Genomic DNA, 17,661 nt, shown 5'->3' with positions numbered 1-17,661 from the left:
ACCTTCCTGGAGCAAAACCTCGGGTCAGAGCCCTTCCTGGCTCCTCTCCCACCCTTGCGACTCACCTCAAACATGGGGGTAAACACACTGGTCTTAGACACAGACATGTGAAGAACGTCAAGTCCACACCCAGTGCACCCAAACCTTGAACTTCAGCTCCAATGTGACTAATGTCCACTCATCCTGCAGGTGCCACAGAGGAAGAGTTGCCACCACATCTTTATTGCATCTCCAGGTAAAGAACAATGAATAACTTATTGTACAAGGAACACTCCTCCTCCGTGGACAAGGCTGCTAAGAGAACGCAGGAGGTGAACACAGTGCAAGGCTAGTCACAGAGGCTGGGATCGGATCCGTGCCAGGAATTAAAAGGAAGAACAGTCCGCAGGTGCTCCTGGCAGAGAGCAATGGGGCTTGCCCACACCAGTGAGGTCCAGGAGGAAAACTTGTCGTAAAACACGGAGGGGAGATTAGTCGCGGGGGGGGGGGGCAGACAGCAAGCTTGGGAGTGATACAAGGTACAAGGGGGGAGCTGAGTTGGTGCCAGGGACCCACAGAAGCCCTGTGTTAGGCAGCACCACAGAGATGAGTAAATTTAGGGTGATCTTTAGCCTCTCCTACCCAGGTAAGAAGGGAGGGTGCCAGGAAGTTGGCTTCCAGTGTAGATTTCGGCAGGGTGGGGCTGAGAGACAGGCCTTTGCAATTTTTGCTCAGATTTGTAGGTCTTCTCTGGGCTGAGCAATCCTTACATAACCAGCGTTGAATATTGGCTCCTGGAGTTGAATGAGCCAGGACAGTTAGATGACCAGAGCCCTGGTCACATATAAAGTGACAGGAGAGTGAGAGGGAACCCTGAGTTGCTGAGACCCCCGCCTAGAAGAAGCATCCTAAGTATGGGACAAGGGGAAACCACGGTGCTGCTGAGACAGAGCCTCGTGAGCCCCAGCAACTCCGGGACAGAAGAACGGGTGCTGAGGCTGGCGGGGAGGCCGGTCTTCCCACCACGGCTCATATGGTTTCTTTGGAAGCCTCAGGATTGAGCCCACATCCCGCAAACTCCCCGTTAGTTCTGCGGATTTGTGCACACCCCATCTTCAGAACAGCTAGCTGCCGTTTTTTCTTCCTTCATAGTCATTGTAAGGGCTAACCCGAGTCTGGGCCCGTGGAATGGAGAAATCCTTCTGGGGGGTCCGATTCTGCAAAGGAAGCACCGTATTATTAAACTCTCTCCCATTCCTGGATATTTCAACAGAATTTCAATCTGGGCAGGAATCTCGTGTTCTTCCCCGTCTCCTAGACCCTCTCCCTAAAGTCCTCCCTGTGCCCTACACTCGTCCTCTGCCCTGACCCCAGCACGTGTGCGGCAGCGAAGTAGACATGTCATCCTTTCAAGGTGGCCATTTAGGGGCCATCGGAATGGTAGCACCATCTATTCCCAAGGGACCAAGTTCCTGGGATGCCAAGGCTGCTGATGAAAAAGGAGAGTTTACCTGCATCTGAAAGTGGGTGGTATAAGGAGCATAGACCGTATCACCTAGCTCTTCAAGGCCTGGAACAGAGGGAGAGGAGCAATTAAGGCATTTGGGTCTCCTCCCTCGGGTACCCACCCGTGTCACCCAGTTGAGTCACCTACCAAAGCATGACTCATCATCCGCTGATGTGTCTCGCTGGTAGCCTAGACGTTTCTTGGGGGAAGAGACTGTCCTCAAGCCCAGGACCATGACTAACTACAGTATATGGAAACACCTTTCCAAAACCTCACCAGAGCCCACCTCCTCCCAGGACCATTTCAAAAACACATTTGAAAACAGTCTTTTCAGATACAGATCTGGCTAGAGGTGCACCGTGAGTGACCCTCACTGAGGTTTACCTACTTCCTTCACCGCTCAGCCAGGGGGACAATTTTTTATTTTCATGAAAACGGGTCGGAATAGATGAGCAATTGTTTTCTATGGATTTGGGGAATATTCAGAAGGATTTACACTCAGGAACAAAAGAGTAAACACATAAACGATCGTCATGAATACAATTTAAAGTAATCCACTAATTCCTGCCAAATGTTCAAGTTACTCAATAAATGCCTGAACACCTTCTATATGGATGTTGTGAAGAACATGAGGATTAGCCAGAACGACTCCTGCCCTGCGGCTGACTCTGGAGAGTAGGGAATGCATGACAGCCACACACACAGCCACGGCATGAGAGGCTGACGGAGAGCAGCCGGCCCCACCGATGGGCAGGCGCAGTGAAGACCCACAAAGCTTGGGGAATGGGTGACTCCGGACAAGGGCAAGAGTAAGGAAGGGCTGGCAGGCAGAGAGCGGGCAGTCTGTGAGCCTGACACAGAGGCTGGAAAGTGACTTGTTGGTTTGGGCTGAGCACAGCGTCCGCGGCCGTTGGGTTCTGGCTATGACAAGCCTCACTAAGGATTTGCTCAAAGCAGTGGGTACTGGGGAGCTGGTTAGGTAGGTGACCAGTAAAGTGTGGTGGCCAGGGGAGTATCTGAGAGAGTAAGCTGATAGTGGCCCATAAAATGAGTGCGGAGAAGGGTGCAAGGAAGGAAGACCAGCTAGGGAATGATAACAGGGAATCTCGTCGGTGAGGACAGCGAAGCCATGGACATGGACAGGAGGGGATGGGTGTGGAAACCCCCCCTCGGGCCCTTCCCTTCCCCTTCAGGCTTCTAAGTGCCCAGGAGAGGGACCCCAGCTGCAGGGAGAAGCACCAGGAAGCTTTGCACTCGCTTCAAGAGCAGAGAAATTGTTAGCAGCAGCCAAGAACCTGGCCTTGGAGGCCCTTCACTCCTATCCTAAATCCATCCCCCTCCCTGATTAGGCTCAGAGATCGACACAAACCCTGGAGACCAACAGACAGATCCCCACGGGCAGTGTCTGGCTCTCAGTTTAGCCCCCTTTAGTTGCGAGAACAACAGAACACCTGGCTTCTCAGAACTCCAGAGCAAAATCGTCCGTTCTCTGTGTCAGATATGACCTCTTCCCTCCATGGGCCCAACACATGCAGTCCAAAGCAGCCCTTCGGTTAAATCGGAATCCTGAGTAACTTTATGGAGATTATTGCTGGTTTATGATAAAAGGGCTTTCGACCCACTCTGTGCTCTGTGCTCACTGCAGGAAATCATGGCTTGGCTTATGCGCTCACATATATGAAAGCCCCACATTTCCAAAAGGGATAACTAGTTATCCCTTATAAAGAGCACTAGCTCACCTACTTGTCTCTAAACATTTTTCCAGGCATTCCTTTGCTTCATCTTTTCTTCGATTCAGAGAAACCTACACAGTATTGTGTAGAAAGTACTGGATTACAGCTCCAGAGACCAGCTTCTAGTTCTATGTTGTTAACTAGCTGGGTGATTTAAGCAGGACCTGAGCCTTGGGGACCTTACCTGTTCGGTCAGAGGCATGAGCTAGATAGACTTGCATGTGCCTTAGTTATAATACCCTATGATTCTCTCCCATCGTTCTATAAGGGACTCTCCACCCAGAACGGCTCTATACCTTGAGTGATTTCTTCTTGAGTGTAGGCTCTGTTCTCCACACCATAGCTCTGCTTCATGAATTGAGGTTTACAAAAAGCATCCTCAACAGGGTAATCCATGGGGTTCTGTTGCTTTGTGAGCAGCTGAAACTCGGGTGCAACATAAACCAACAGGAAAACCCAGCCATTGGCCACCAAGGCTGAGCTGAGGATGGTGTCATCCCACATGGGGTCGGGGGTAGGGATCAAGAGCAAAGTGATCCATGCCACCCAGATGGCAATGGAGAGGAGCGTGGTGAGGTAGATGTGGGCCCCATGTCTCTTCCAGCCAGTGAAGGACCCACAGAAGGTGAAGCAGGATGTGAGGAAGGTCAGCGCCATCAAGAAGAAGACAAAGATGAGCAGCATGACGAAGTCTTCATTGCGCCGAGGAGGAGAAAGCTCAGCGAAGATTTCAGTGTTGGTTCTGTTCATGGTGAGGATGAGATATTCCACAGCGATGATGTCCTGCACCAGGCTGAAGCCCACAGCCAGGCCCAGCATCACCAGCATGGAGAGGGGCTTCCTGCCGCGGACCAGCTGCGTCAAGTTGAAAGCGTGAACCAGGAGGCAGGAGAAGCAGAGGGAGAAGAGGACGCCAAAGAGGAAGAAGCGTGTGGGCCCCGTGCTCCTGTCCAGTTTGATGATGAAGGCAAAGGTGAGGCCGAACACCCCCAGCACACTCAGGAGGAAGAGGAACTGGACCGGGAGCAGCTTCCGCTTGTTGGAGTCTTGCACCTTGCAGATGAGGACCAGGAGAGCGAGCATGAAGGCCACTGAGGTCACAGCCCCAACCGCGGCCACTGCTTCCAAGACGATGCCCCAAACTACACCCGTATCACAAAGTCTGTGGTACCTGGGGTCCAGGTCACCACGGCAACTTGTCGGGGTCGTGGCCATTTGGTCCTGCATAAAAGCAAATTGGGGGCAGAGGGTGAATGTCCTAACACACTCAGGCACAGAGGACCAAGAGAGATTCAGAAAAGACGTTGTATGTTCAGCCAAGGTTTTGCCATGAACTTACTACATCAGATAAAGCTACTAACCTTTCTCCACCTCTCGGGCCAAATCCTAAAGGCTGATGAAGGGAAGGAACACATCTCATACGTCCTTCCCCACAACATATTAATATGTACCCTGAAGCTGGAGGACCCAGTGCTCTGCTGAGGGGTTTCAGAGTCTCAGTTCAAAAAATATGTCACACCCTGGCCAGTGGTTAGCACATTGGCCCACACACCACCAAAGGGTCATGGGTTCAATTCCCAGTCAAGGGCACATACTTGGATTGCAGGTTCAATCCCCAGCTCCGGTCAGGGTGTGTGCAGGAGGTAGCCAATCAATGTGTCCCTCTCACATCAATGGTTCTCTCTCTGTCTCCCTCCCTCCCTTCCATTCTGTCTAAAAATCAATGGAAAAATTATCCTCGGGTGAGGATTAACCAACAAATATAGATATGTCACAAATAACTTCCAAAAAAAAATAATAATAACTTCCAGTGTTCCTGAAATTTTTGGCTAGTGTTTTCTTAGGAATTGGTGAACATGGAAGCACCTGTCTCAGGCATTGTTTGTGAGCATCCCATTCTCTCAGGAGTAAAAGGAGTTATCTGTACAGAAAGGAGACTTCTCTACAGATCAGAGCCACTAGACTCTTCTTCAGAGTAGAAGGCCTTTTCCTTCTTGGGTTTGCAAGGATGGCTCTACTGTTCCGAAAAGTGGGGAAGGAGTCTGCCCTGTCAGAATGAGCTCTTAATTACATACACAATACAACACACATTCATAGATGAATGAATATTAAGTATACATTAGAATATTATATTAGTGATATGCTAGAAAAAAATAAGTTAAATAAAATAAATAATTTACATAATGTATAGCTTAAATCTATCTTCCTAATTGGCCCTCCAAGTTTAACTTTGTGTTACATAGTCATTCCATCAACCAATATTCATTGAACGCCACTCGGTGCCAATCACTATTCTAGATACTCAATGGAAAAGGGGAAAACAAACATGTTCTCACCCACAGTAGACGAGAGACACAGACATAATTGACCATGGCTGCCCCAGGCTTCCCTGGGCCTTCCCTCCCCAGGGGTCTGTCCCCTGCATGCTACCCCACAGGAACCACACCACAGTCAGCCCTACCACATGCAGAGCACGGAACACGGGTCAGGTCCCACCTCTCCAGGGCACTGAATGAGAAACAGGAGGAAGAACAAAGGCAAATGAGCTGCAGATACAGGCAGCCTCTGAAATGCAGGTGCCCAAAGCCTGGCACGCTTTGCCTACAAATGCCCACTCTGGGGTGCTGTGGGAAGGGAGGTGTGCAGGCTGCTCCCTTGTGTATGCCATGGTTACTGGAGAGGCAGAACCCTGCCCAACGGAGGGCAGCACAAACAAGGGAAGGGATGCGGCCAGCCCGCACTCACCTTCACCTCTGCCCTTCACTCCCTCAGATGACTCATCAGGGCGGTGCCTGGATGGAAGGGTACTTCTCTCACCATCCCTGCCCTTCCCACTGTTCCTTCCCCACCCCTCAAAGTCGCGCTGTTTGTTGACCAGTGACTGTTAGCATAACTACCTGATCATTAATTATGAAGGACTTTGAACCTGATGACTGTGAATCTGGACAGTGACTGCTGAGGTTTTGCCTAGAGGAGAGCTCTGGACAGAAGGACAGTGAGGCAGAGACCTCCCGCCCCCCACTCCGATCTCTGGGCCCCTCACTGGGGTGCAGCTGTGCAGGAGGAGTGTCTCCAGGCCTCCTGACACCCACAGACCAGAGGCCAAAAAGAGCGATGAGCAGTGGGTGTGGAGTGGGGAGTGGGGAGACATGGTTTTTCTCTGGTTTCCCCTCCACCTCCCACCCCAGTCACACCAGGGTGATGGGGAAACAGTCCCTGAGCTGCCTCTGACACCGTGGGCTGTTTGAAATGTTCGAGTGAATATAGACATATTCAAGCATACTCAAAAATAAATAGTATAATGAAGGCCATGTCCTTATCACATAGTTTCAAAAATTATCAATGTACAGTCGATCTTGCTTCATTAATTCACATCCCCACCCCACTCACTAGATTGTTTTTACGCAAACCCCAGACATCAGATCATTTTATCCATAAATACACGCATATATATAACAAAAAACCTTTTTCAATGTAGCCATATTTTAAAAATTAACAACCTTTTTCAATGTAGCCATATTTTAAAAATTAACAATAATCCTTTGATATCAAATATCTAGTTAGGGTTTATATTTCCCAGTTCTCTCAGAAATATCTTTTTTTTTTTCTTATGTTTTAATTATTGATTGTAGAGAGAGAGGAAGGGAGAGGGAGAGAGAGAGAAACATCCATGTGAGAGGGTCACATCGACTGGCCGCCCCCTGCAGCCCCGCCCCCCTGGGGATAAAGCCCGAAACTTGGGCATGTGCCCTGACCGGAATCAAACCAGCGACCTTTCGATGCACCGGACAATGCTCATCCAACTGAATCACGCCGGTCAGGGCTCAGAAATGCTTTTTAAAAACCTTTTGGTAAGCATTTTTCAAGTGAGTGACTAATTTTTTGAACTAATTATCCTTCTTAATTGACCTGTATTAGGCCTCCCCCGCCCCTTCCCCAGCTTGACGGGGATCACACAGCAGGTCTAAGCTTCCTGGGACTTTCAGTGTAGGCAGACTCATTCTCGAGCCGAGAAGGTCCCTGTCGCCCAGGGAATGGCCCAGATGAGGAAGAAACACCAGGAAGGTGGCTGGGAGAGCACAGGCTTCTGGGCAGCCGAAAGGGACTTCCAGAAAGCAGGTGTGAGGAAGAACAGGGAAGCAGTCGGCATTGGAAATGTGAACCGCCAGGAGCTCAAGATGTGTCCCTGGAGAAGAACAGGGGGCTGGAGCAAGCAGAGAAATGTAGAGTCCGGCAGTTACGTGGACATGGTTTGTAACCAAAGTTGAGAGACCTCGAGTCCCACCAAGAATGGACTTGCTCCATTGAGGACCAGCTGGGGGTGGAGAGAAACCATTTACTCTTGGGCTGCCTGAAGGGGAGGGAGGGTCTCATCTCATTCACACTGGAAATCAGGCCTGGTTTCATGCACAGTACTCCCTGAACCCTCACAACCACCCTATGATACAGCTCACGGGCTTCTTCTCCCTGCCCCACAAGTGCAGAACTGAGGCACAGGTTAGCTGACTCACCGAGCCACACAGCGAGTAGGTGGAAGGGCCAGGATTCAAACCAGACCCTCGCTTCAGTGTTGCATAGCTCACGCAACACTGCACAGCCCCTTGTCTGTAACAACGTGAAAGCCAGGAGGGGCCCGCCAGGTAGAAACGGGGTGAGGACACCAGCCTGGGCGCTGCTTTAGGCTCTGAGCATGGGTTAGACCGCCGAGGGCCCCGCCGCCCCTGGTGAGTTGCCCCAGCTGTTCAGAGTTCTGCCTACACGGTAAAGCACCGACTTTCGCACCCTGGCCGTGTGCTCCACTGAAGAAGTCAGGGCTGGAAAGGGCGTCCTGTAAGGAAGACGCGAAAGTGGGGCAGGAGGCACCCCAGGGTCTCCCCATCCGTGAACCCCAGGCATGGCGCTAACAGCAAGTTAACAGCGTACCACTGAGTTGGGAAATGGCCGAAGTCTCTGTCCCACATTAACAAACCCATCATCACGTCCCAGCACTTCCACCTCTTCCATGTCTCTTGCCTGTGTCACCCACCACCCTCCCCACCTGGACCACCTCCGAAGCTGACCTCTGTCCGCAGGCTCGCCACCTCCGAGCCACTCTATTTCGACAAGGAACGAGCCGTAACCCTGCACAGCAGTGGAAGGCTTTGCATCCACAGCCTCCCCAGTCTCATGCCCTGTCACCACACCCTCCTCCTCATCCCCAGGATGCAGATTTCTTGTCACTCCTCCAAACAAGCCTTGCTACCTCACTTCAAGCATGCTGTCCCACCGGCGTGGGACATTCTCCCTGCTTCTCCATCCCCTCCATTTGACTGAGAGGCCCCTCTTCTGGGGTGCTTCCCTTGATGTCCACGTATGTGAGACACACCTCCTCTGACTCCCAGGGAGCCTCCATGTTTCCTGCCACAGCCCTTGACACGTAGCCCTGTCATGCCCGTCGACAGTCTGCATCTCCCTCCAGACAAAGGTCCTGTAGAGGTGGGGGTGCTCACTGCCTCTGCCAGCCTCCAGCCTAGCACCTGACTGTGGTGAGTGCCCTCCAGGGCGGGTGAGGGAGCCTATGGTTAGAAGAAGTAGAGTCCACAGGAGGAGGGTCGCTCATCAGACAGGGTGGAGTGGGTTGCACATCACAAGCCCCCGTCTGCCGTCCGTGATCCAACCCCCACCGCTGGCTCCCATCCTCCCTTGCACGCAGGCTGTCTAAAATCCCACTTTGGGTCTGACGTTAGGAGCTCTGGGTCGTGTCTGAAACCCTGCTCCTAAGCGACTCCAAGTACCTCCTAGGAGACCATGAATCCTGGGCTTTCCCAGCAAGCAAAGAGGAATTTACTGGAAGCCAGTCACAGGCTCCCACCCAATTTCCTGATGACTAACCCCTGCACTTTGAAGGAAAATGGTGAGGTTTTAGTGGCCTGGGAAATGAGAAAAGGACTTTTAACTCCTGAGGGTGAGACTCTTTCCCTTATTACAGAGGCTAGCTGAGCTAACTACCTGCCGTCCGATAATCCAGTGACACCCACAGCTGAGGCCCTGGACTCCCTTGGCGCTGCCTGAACTCTTGTGGGATGAGTCAGGGCATGGAGGGAAAGGTTAGAACGGAGGAGGAGGGGGGGGGGGAGGCAGAGAGGGAGGGAGAAAGTCACTTTTGAGCTCAATTCCAAACCCTCCCTTTACTCTGCCCCGTTAGGAAGAAGGGGTTCCAGCCGCCTCAACATGCATGGACACTGCTTCCTGGCACCTCCATCCCCTCTGCACAAGGAGGGCGGGGTGCTGAGCTAGGTGGTCTGAGCCCATGTCCAGCTCCACGGTTCACCCCTCTGGGGAGTTCCTTGTAGACAACAGTTTCCAAACTTCTTTCCCCCTCCCCCTCATCCTCCTTCTAGCCCATGTCCTGTCATTAAAAGACTATGTGCTGCAAACTCCTAACCGAACCCCAGCCAGGGCTGGAGGTGAGGCTGAAGGGTCTGCGTGCAGGCCAAGGGCATGCCCACCTGCAGGACAAAGCCACAGCTCCTGGGGCAGTGCTGACCCCACATGTGGCCTCGACCACCGCACGGCATTGACTGCACACGTCTGATGGGTCTCTGCAGCCCTCCCCTGGAGTACCTGAGCATGAATTGCCTGGGGCCCCGAACCTCCCCAATACCTGATCTCATCCTCCTCCATAGGAGATGAATCTGTTTATCTCATCTGTCATCTAAAAATAGAGAGGACAAAACCTTCCTCTTGGGACAGCCGGGGGAATGACATCAAATAACTTCGGTGTTTGTTGAAGCTGTGCCTTCACAGGCAAGTTTGTGATTTCCTTTCATTTTAATTTCCTCTCTGTCCTTGAATTGCCATGTTTAATCTGTAGTGATAACACTAGTCACAATACAATTATGAATAAAAATATGACCGCTACCGCCACATGCCGAGTTGTCTTGCGAGCCAGGCACAGGCTTATAGTATATTCGTTTTGATGTGTATTCTCTCATTTACATGTTTTTATACCTATTACCTCATTTAATATTCCTACAATTCACTTTATAGGTGAGAAGAGTACATCTTGGATGAAGTTACATGTCCCATGTCACATCATTAGGGAGATTATCCCTTTATGAGTTCAATCATAATTTAATCTGTCATTTAATCTCTAAATCAGTTATAATCTCAGAAGCTGTCCTCTCCAACTCCAGCCTGTTCTCCATTTAAATCATTTCTGAGAAGCCTCCAAAGCAAGTGATCTTGCATTAGGTCAATCTCCCTGTCAATCAATAGACATTTAATTGCCAGCTTAGTGTCAGGTGGTGTTAAGTGTATGAGTCACTTAGACCACAGGTGTGGCTGCTGCCCTAGGGAAGACCAATAGAGTCACACAGACAAACACATAAGGAACTGCTGCGTGTACAGGGAATGCTGAGGGCACGTGGAAAACAGTGGCCCGCCCTACCTAATTGGATTAGGGGGAAAGCTTTAGCAAGGGAGAGGAGGCATGAAAGATGGGCAGGAAATGGTGAAAGGTTTTGGGGAAAGTAGAAGAGAAGGACTTGGGGAATGAAGGAGCCCACGTTAATTCCCAGATTTCCAGTTTAGGCAACTGAACGGAGCTTAGAAATATGGGCTTATGAGGGGAGATGCCAAGTTTAGCTTTGTTGAATCTAAGGTGACTATGGGACATGCCACTGGAGGAATCCGGAAAGGACAAACATTAAGTTCTCCTGAGAGTTTATTCTGAGCCACACACAGTTTTATTTCATCCCTACATGGCCTTATTATTATGTCCCCTTTTTACAGTTGAGGAAAATGAGGTACATAAAATTTAAATGACTTGCCCAAGATCACAGGCCCTGAAAAACAGGCTCCTAGACACCAGGTTGAGCTGACCCCTCTGCACTTGGACATACGGGCCTGAGGCTCAGGAGAGGTTGGGGCTATACACACAGATTGGACCATTAGGAGGCGTCTGAAGCCTCGAGAGACCAGAATACACAGGGAGCGTAGGCAGTGAGCGAGAGGCCGAGGACAGAACCGTGGGAACACCATCTCACCGAAGCAAGAGTCAGCAAAGGATGTTAAAAAGAAATTACTGGGGGTTAGAAAAAGAAATAAACCCAGGTGGTTTCCCAGAAGCCAAGGAGCAGTTTCCCAAAAAAGAGTGGTCAGTGGAGTTAAATGCTTCAAGAGGAGCAAAGAAAAGAAGGCCTGGGGAGGACTCTTTGGATTTAGCAGTTAAAACAACATAGTAACACCTTTTGTCTATTATAAAAGATTCAGCTTCAATCCAGCTTCAACACTTTTTTCCAACCAGTACGCCCACCGGTCTCCTCCTGCCCTAACTCCTCTTTCCATCTCCATGCAAGGCAAGCAAATCTTCCAGGAGCATTTTTTCTATCTGGTAGGAAATTGGGGCTCACCTAAGACCTTCTCGGACAAAGTCACTCTCTTTGCCTCAACACACGAATTATTCTTGTTTTATGTTTTTGTTTTTATCCTCACCAGAGGACATTTTTCCATTTTTTGTTCAGGTAGAGTGGGAGGGAGAGAGAGGAACAGAGAGAGAGAGAGAGAAACATCGATTTGAAAGGAACACATCGAGTGGCTGCCACCCGCACAACCGACCAGGGCTGGGGACAAACTGCAACCGAGGTACACGCCCTTAGCGGGAACCAAACCCGGGTCTCTCAGGACCGCAGGCCGACGCTCTAACCGCTGAGCCAAACCGGCCAGGGCCACGAATTATTCTTTTCACCAGAAAGACCTTGCCCCTTCTATTCACCACCCATTTACAATATTTCTTCTAAACTTGCCCCAAATCTTGAGGGTATTTTTTAAAATTATTAGTCCCATCTCATTTTAAATTGGTAGGTCTCTTCATAGTTCTTAAATTAACTACTTCTTGGCACTCAAGGTTATATATATATATATATATATTATATATATATATATTATATATATATATATAATACTTTACTATCAGTGTTGACTCACCTAACAGAAAACGAGCTTCTTAAGGATTAAAGAAATAGAGCAAACCTTCTGTTTGTCAGTACCCCTCACTATGTGTTCTACACAGCAGTTGCTGGAAAAATGTTTGGAATAAGAATGACTGCTGAATATTTACTCAAAGCAGGTTATTTTTTAGCAAGTGTGAGTAATGGGGAGGGAGAATTTTTTAAGATGACTATGTGCTAATCCTCATATTTTTATCTAGGCTGAGTTCTAAGACAAGGGTGGAGTCCCCCAGAAATTTCTCTGCCCTGGATGGAGGATTAGTTACAAGTGGAAAGAGTCTCCAGGAAAATCTCTGGATCCTCGGTTCTGAGTAGCCATCCGTATTCTGATGACATAAAAGTGACGCATCATGGCAACGGCCTATGAATAACATCTGAATAACATCACTGAATTGAGTTTCTGCGCAGTAACTGAGAGAAAATAAGCCATCGTATTACCATAGGCAGCTCTAAACAAGTGTGACAACAGTGTTCATCCCAATCGCTTCCCTTTCGAGGAGTCCCCTGGGGCTACTATCATCCTTCTCTATTCTAAACAAAGCACGTGAACTTTAGATTAATGTAAAATAAATTACTGGAATATAAAATAAAAATATTGAAAATCATTTTTAAAAAACACTTAGGAATTAGAGTGAAACTTTCAAATCTCTTAGGCCCAGAATTTTAAGAAATTAAAATTCTGGAAAATAGGTTGTTGGATAAAGTGAAATCCTCTACTGGTATTCCATCTCAAAGCTCTCAAAGACACCATTTTTTAAATATTTTATTTTCATATATAACAGTAACATATTAATGTTTCATCCAACAAGCCCCAAGCTAAATTTGTCATCTTTCCTTACAACCTATATTTCTAAGCCCTGAGAATGGCACTACCATTCACTGCGTGGCCTAGTAGCCCTGAAAATATAATATAGACTATCTAATGTGGGAGAGGATTGAGAAAGCAGAATACATGCCCAGAAATTAGATGACAATAGCAAGCAACTATTATTACAATAAATGTAATTTATTGTATGTAATTTATTGTAATAATTACAACTTTTTAGTTTGAAAAAAGACTAAATGAAACTATACTATACCTATAAAAACCTCACTTAAAACAACAGGATTTTAAAAAGTTGAATGCAAAAGGAAGAAAAAAATTGAAACAAATGCAAAAAAAGCAATAATAACAGATAATGTGTGTTTAGCCGGTATTATGTGTTGGTACAAAGTTAAATAGCGTACTCAAGGTAAAACAATTAAGAAAGAGTTGAGGTATTAATATCATGCAAGTGTAGTCAAGGCAAAAAGTTTATATTATAATAATTGGGATACTTCACATTGAAGATACAACCATCATAAACTTTTTTTTTAATCCTCACCTGAGGATATCTTTACATTAAGATAGAACTGGAAGGAAAGAGGGAGAAAGAGAGAGAGAGAGAGAAACATCGATGTGAGAGAGACACATCGACTGGTTGTCACCCACACAACCCCAAACAGGGCCGGGGACAAACTGCAACCGAGGTATGTGCCCTTGGTTGGAATCAAACCCAGGACTCTCTGGTCCAAGGGTGACGTAATTACCCTGAGCCATACCACCCAGGGCAACCATCATAAACTTTTATGCACTGAATAACATAACACCAAAACACAGAAAACAAAACTACCAGAAATACAAGGAGAAATCAAAAGAAATACTAGTTATAGGAGACTTTAATACCTCTTTATCAGTCCTCAGCAAATTAAATAGAAAAAAATGAATAATAATATGGTCAATTTTTATATATGTTCGATGGATACTTTAATCGAAATATTCTCTATATAGTATTAGATCTCCATTACTTTTTTAAGATTTTTTTTTATTGATTTTTAGGGAGAGGGAGAGACAGAAACATCAATGAGGTAAGAGGGAAACCTCTATTGACTGCCTCTTATATGAGGCCTACTGGGGATCAAGCCTGAAATTGGGGCATGTGCCATGCCTGGGAATCAAACCAGCATTGCATGAGACAATGCCCAGCCAACTGAGCCACTGGCCAGGGCTAGATCTCCATCATAAATCAAATGATTCAGGCCCTGGCCAGTTTGGTTCAGCGGTTAGAGCGTCGGCCTGCAGTCCTGAGAGACCCGGGTTCGGTTCCCGCTAAGGGCACGTGCCTCGGTTGCGGTTTGTCCCCGGCCCTGGTCGGTTGTGCGGGTGGCAGCCACTCGATGTGTCCCTTTCACATCGATGTTTCTCTCTCTCTCTCTCTCTCTGTCCCTCTCTCTCCCTCCCACTCTACCTGAACAAAAAATGGAAAAATGTCCTCGGGTGAGGATAAAAAAAAAAAAGAAGAAATCAAATGATTCAGATCCTCTGTATCTGTGATCAGCAAACATTTTTTTTAAAAGGCCAGGTAATAAGTAGTTTAGGCTCTGCAGTCCATATGTGTGTAGCTGAAGCAGCCATAGATAACGCATAGACAAATGAGCATGGCCGTGTTCCAATAAAACTTTATTTACAAAAACAGGCTGATGAATATGTTTGGCCATGGACCAAGTTTATTGACCCCTGCTCTATATGGTTGCTTCTATGGAAATGGTCCTGGAACATGTACTAAAACAGCATATTTTAGGCCACAAATAAAACCTGAAATCCTAAAATAAGAAATGTACAGACTATATATTCTGATCACAAAGCAATAAAAATAGGAATAAGAGTAGAAACACACCAAACTACTCAGAAAATCTGAGACCCTTCAAGCGAGAACACTATTCACTTCATTGTTGTTAAAGGTCCTATTATACCAACACATCATTTCCTGCCCATTTCCTTAGCTCAGTCTGTAGATTTTTAAATAGCAGTGGACCTGAAGACCAACTCCCAGAATAGGAAAAATAAAACCACACAGTCAAAATTCTTCTTCACACCCTGTTATCTTCAATTCCCAGTAGACAAAGGCTCAGACTCCACAGAGTACTGCCAGGGGACATATGCAGATATAGAAGGGCTGGAACCTCAGCCTGGGAAGGAGCTAGGTGCCTTCACAAGACCCCTTAAGAGGAACTCAAGGCCCAGGTCCTTCCCTCCTCACAGCCAATGGACCTGCAGAGTCAGGAGGAGAAATCAGGCTTCCTGACTCAAGTTGAGAGCACTTCCCAGGAATGTTCGGTTCCTTTCCATTTGCCCTAGGAGCACACACCTCTCCACACTGAGGAGGAGCCCTTCAGTCTCCCAAGTAAAACCTCCTGACCCTTTCTCCCCCTCATTCCTTCCCTCTCCAAGTAGCAATCCACACACAGCACTGGAGAGCGGAGCTCTGACTCCATCCTCACCCCTCCATGGGCCCCAGGCCATTGTATCTGAAGTGGTTCAAGTATTCCCCTCCAGGAATGAGCCCACCGCAGTGGGTGATGCAGGGGAAGCTTCAGCAGGTGTAGCATTTACAAACCCTCTGAGGAGAAATCAGCCCGGAAAGAAGTCAGGAATGAAAAGTCCTTCAAAGTCCTTGGACCTGAGCAGATTCCCCCATGTGCTGGCCTTTCCTTCCCCGCTTCGGATGTTGTCCGAGCCCTGCCGGGCATTTTTGGGGCCATTCCCAAGTCCTATTTCCTTGTTGTGGAAGGTGGGCTGTTACTGAACATGCCGGGGTTCCTGAGTAACTCAGTGGACAGCTGTGGAGGGAATACTGTGGGGCTCACGGCCCCCCACTCACATCAAGAGAAGGGGCTTCTATGACTACTTCCCAAAATTCGCTTGTGGAAAAACAAAATAATTGGAAACTTTTCAGTAACTGGGTAAAGTAACAAGTGTCAACATCTTTCTCCTCCAAACCACCTTTCCAAGTTTCCACCCCACTCCGCTCCAGGCTCCAGTCCCTTCCCTTCCTCAAAGGCCTTTCTCCCTCTTTTCTCTTCCCCTGGATCCCAGAAGTGCCCATCCGCCTAGCCAGGATTCCACCTACTAAGAGCGCGCACAATGTGTCTGGAACTACCTGATGCTCATTTCTGCCCTCCGCCTCTAGCTTAGCTTGGGAGGAGCAGCAGAAGAAAAAACTCTGAGTTGGGTTAAACTAGAGGAACTTCTTTCTTGTAAGCCCTTTCTGTCTTCACTACCTGGCTTTTTCTCTAGTATTCCACCCCCGCCGACCGCGCTCGCCCCCAGGATTTCCATCCGGAGGCGGCGCGCGCTCGGGGCTCTGTGCGCCCCACTTACCCTGTGCCTGGGCTTGGGCGCTTGAACTCGCGCTGCTTCCCGCGCGTCCGAGGCAGCCGTGAGCGGCTCGGGGCTGGGGGGCCTGCGAAAGCGATCCGCCCTCCCGGCGCCGAGCAGTTATAAAGGCGGCTGTCGCCGGAGGGAGGGAGCAAGCGAGGAGGTGAGCTGAGGGACAAGGGGCGGGAGAGGGTCAGGGGGAGAGGACACGCCTATTCCAGTTCCACGGTACTGCATGCTGTTATGAAAATTAAGTCCCCGCGCCGGGGAATGAACCAAACGCTGCCTGACGTCAGCCGCACAGTCACCCTTGAAATGGGGAGGAGGGCACCCCGGCCCCGCCCAGCTTAGCAGACAGCTCTGAGGCCAGCGCACCGGCTAGTCCCCTGGCACCGGGTAAAAGAAAGGGGCCAGCGGGGACCGCTCCTTATCGGTCCTGAAAACTGCCACCTCCGAGTGGAAGCTACACCCGCGCTCACCGCCTGGCACTCCTGTCCCCCAAGGGCAAGGGCTAGCCAGGTTGCAACGCCTATTTTAAGTTCTGGGTCCCACAGACCGTGTGTGTGTGTGTGTGTGTGTGTGTGTGTGTGTGTGTGTGTGTGTGTGTGTACAGACTTATTTACCGTGTTTATTACAGTAAGAATGAAGAGCTGACCCCCCAAATGGCCCTTCCCTGATTCTCCACGACTCCACGACTCTCACCCCAGTAGGATGGGAAAGAGCCCCACCCCACCCCACCCCACCCCACCCCACCCACAGCAGCCCAAGCGAGGTAGAGGCCAAGAGGCCAAGGAAAACTTACCTGGGGTCCAGAGTTAGCCGGTGGCTCCACTTGTTAGTACTATCCTCAGAGAAGACCCATTAGTGCTGCCTCGGGGGCGGAGAGATCATTATCTCTCTACTTTCTTAACTACCTCTCCTAAAGCCTCACAATGCAGGTGGAGAATGGGGATGCCAGATAAAATTATGAAATAAAGGAATTTGCCTTTGGTATCTGGTTCCCCCTCCCTCTGGCTGCCCACTCCTCTTCCATTATCAAGCCAATCCTACTGAAACTTGTCTTTGTTTACTTGTCAAACAATCCTTAAGTGGCTGCCCACACAGTGTCAGAGCTTAGGCATGGCTCTACCCCACTGCCTTGGGGGAGGGGTCTCTGTGCTACTGAGGTGCCGGTTAGCACAGCTGGTAAACCAACCTGTGCTACTGTGCAAATGAATTAACTGGGGAAGGTCCAGGGCTCCCCAGCTTTCTTGCCACTTCTTTAAATGTGACTTC

The 17,661-nt window shown here is 48.9% G+C and overlaps 1 protein-coding gene across 3 annotated transcripts; it reads right to left on the bottom strand.

The window, feature by feature from the left end:
- Nucleotides 1-500: 500 nt before the first annotated feature.
- Nucleotides 501-17,329, bottom strand: GPRC5A (G protein-coupled receptor class C group 5 member A). 3 transcript variants are annotated; one of them, XM_036252022.1, is made up of 4 exons: nt 17,189-17,329; nt 3,516-4,440; nt 1,491-1,549; nt 501-1,196 (listed from the first exon to the last, which is right to left on the bottom strand). In XM_036252022.1, the coding sequence occupies exons 2-4, from the start codon at nt 4,432-4,434 to the stop codon at nt 1,104-1,106; spliced, it is 1,071 nt and encodes a 356-aa protein (XP_036107915.1). In that variant the 5' UTR covers nt 4,435-4,440; nt 17,189-17,329; the 3' UTR covers nt 501-1,103. The 3 variants fall into 3 exon arrangements, with proteins under 3 accessions (XP_036107915.1, XP_036107914.1, XP_036107916.1); XM_036252021.1 differs by lacking the exon at nt 17,189-17,329 and adding an exon at nt 16,390-16,487; XM_036252023.1 differs by lacking the exons at nt 1,491-1,549; nt 17,189-17,329 and adding an exon at nt 16,390-16,487.
- Nucleotides 17,330-17,661: the final 332 nt, after the last annotated feature.

This window comes from Molossus molossus, unplaced genomic scaffold, assembly GCF_014108415.1.
Source record: "Molossus molossus isolate mMolMol1 unplaced genomic scaffold, mMolMol1.p scaffold_m16_p_10, whole genome shotgun sequence".
NCBI classification, from domain to species: domain Eukaryota; kingdom Metazoa; phylum Chordata; class Mammalia; order Chiroptera; family Molossidae; genus Molossus; species Molossus molossus.
Note: the sequence above shows the minus strand (reverse complement) of the source record. Positions and strands in the feature narration are given on the sequence as shown.

Bases quoted from the DNA above. Each gene is read 5' to 3' on its own strand.
- GPRC5A (XM_036252022.1), bottom strand. From the start codon at position 4,434: ATGGCCACGACCCCGACAAGTTGCCGTGGTGACCTGGACCCCAGGTAC. The intron at 1,550-3,515 runs GTATAGAGCCGT...CCTCTGTTCCAG, and splicing joins TCAAGAAGAAATCACTCAAG to GCCTTGAAGAGCTAGGTGAT. The intron at 1,197-1,490 runs GTAAACTCTCCT...CTTCCTTTGCAG, and splicing joins CCACCCACTTTCAGATGCAG to AATCGGACCCCCCAGAAGGA.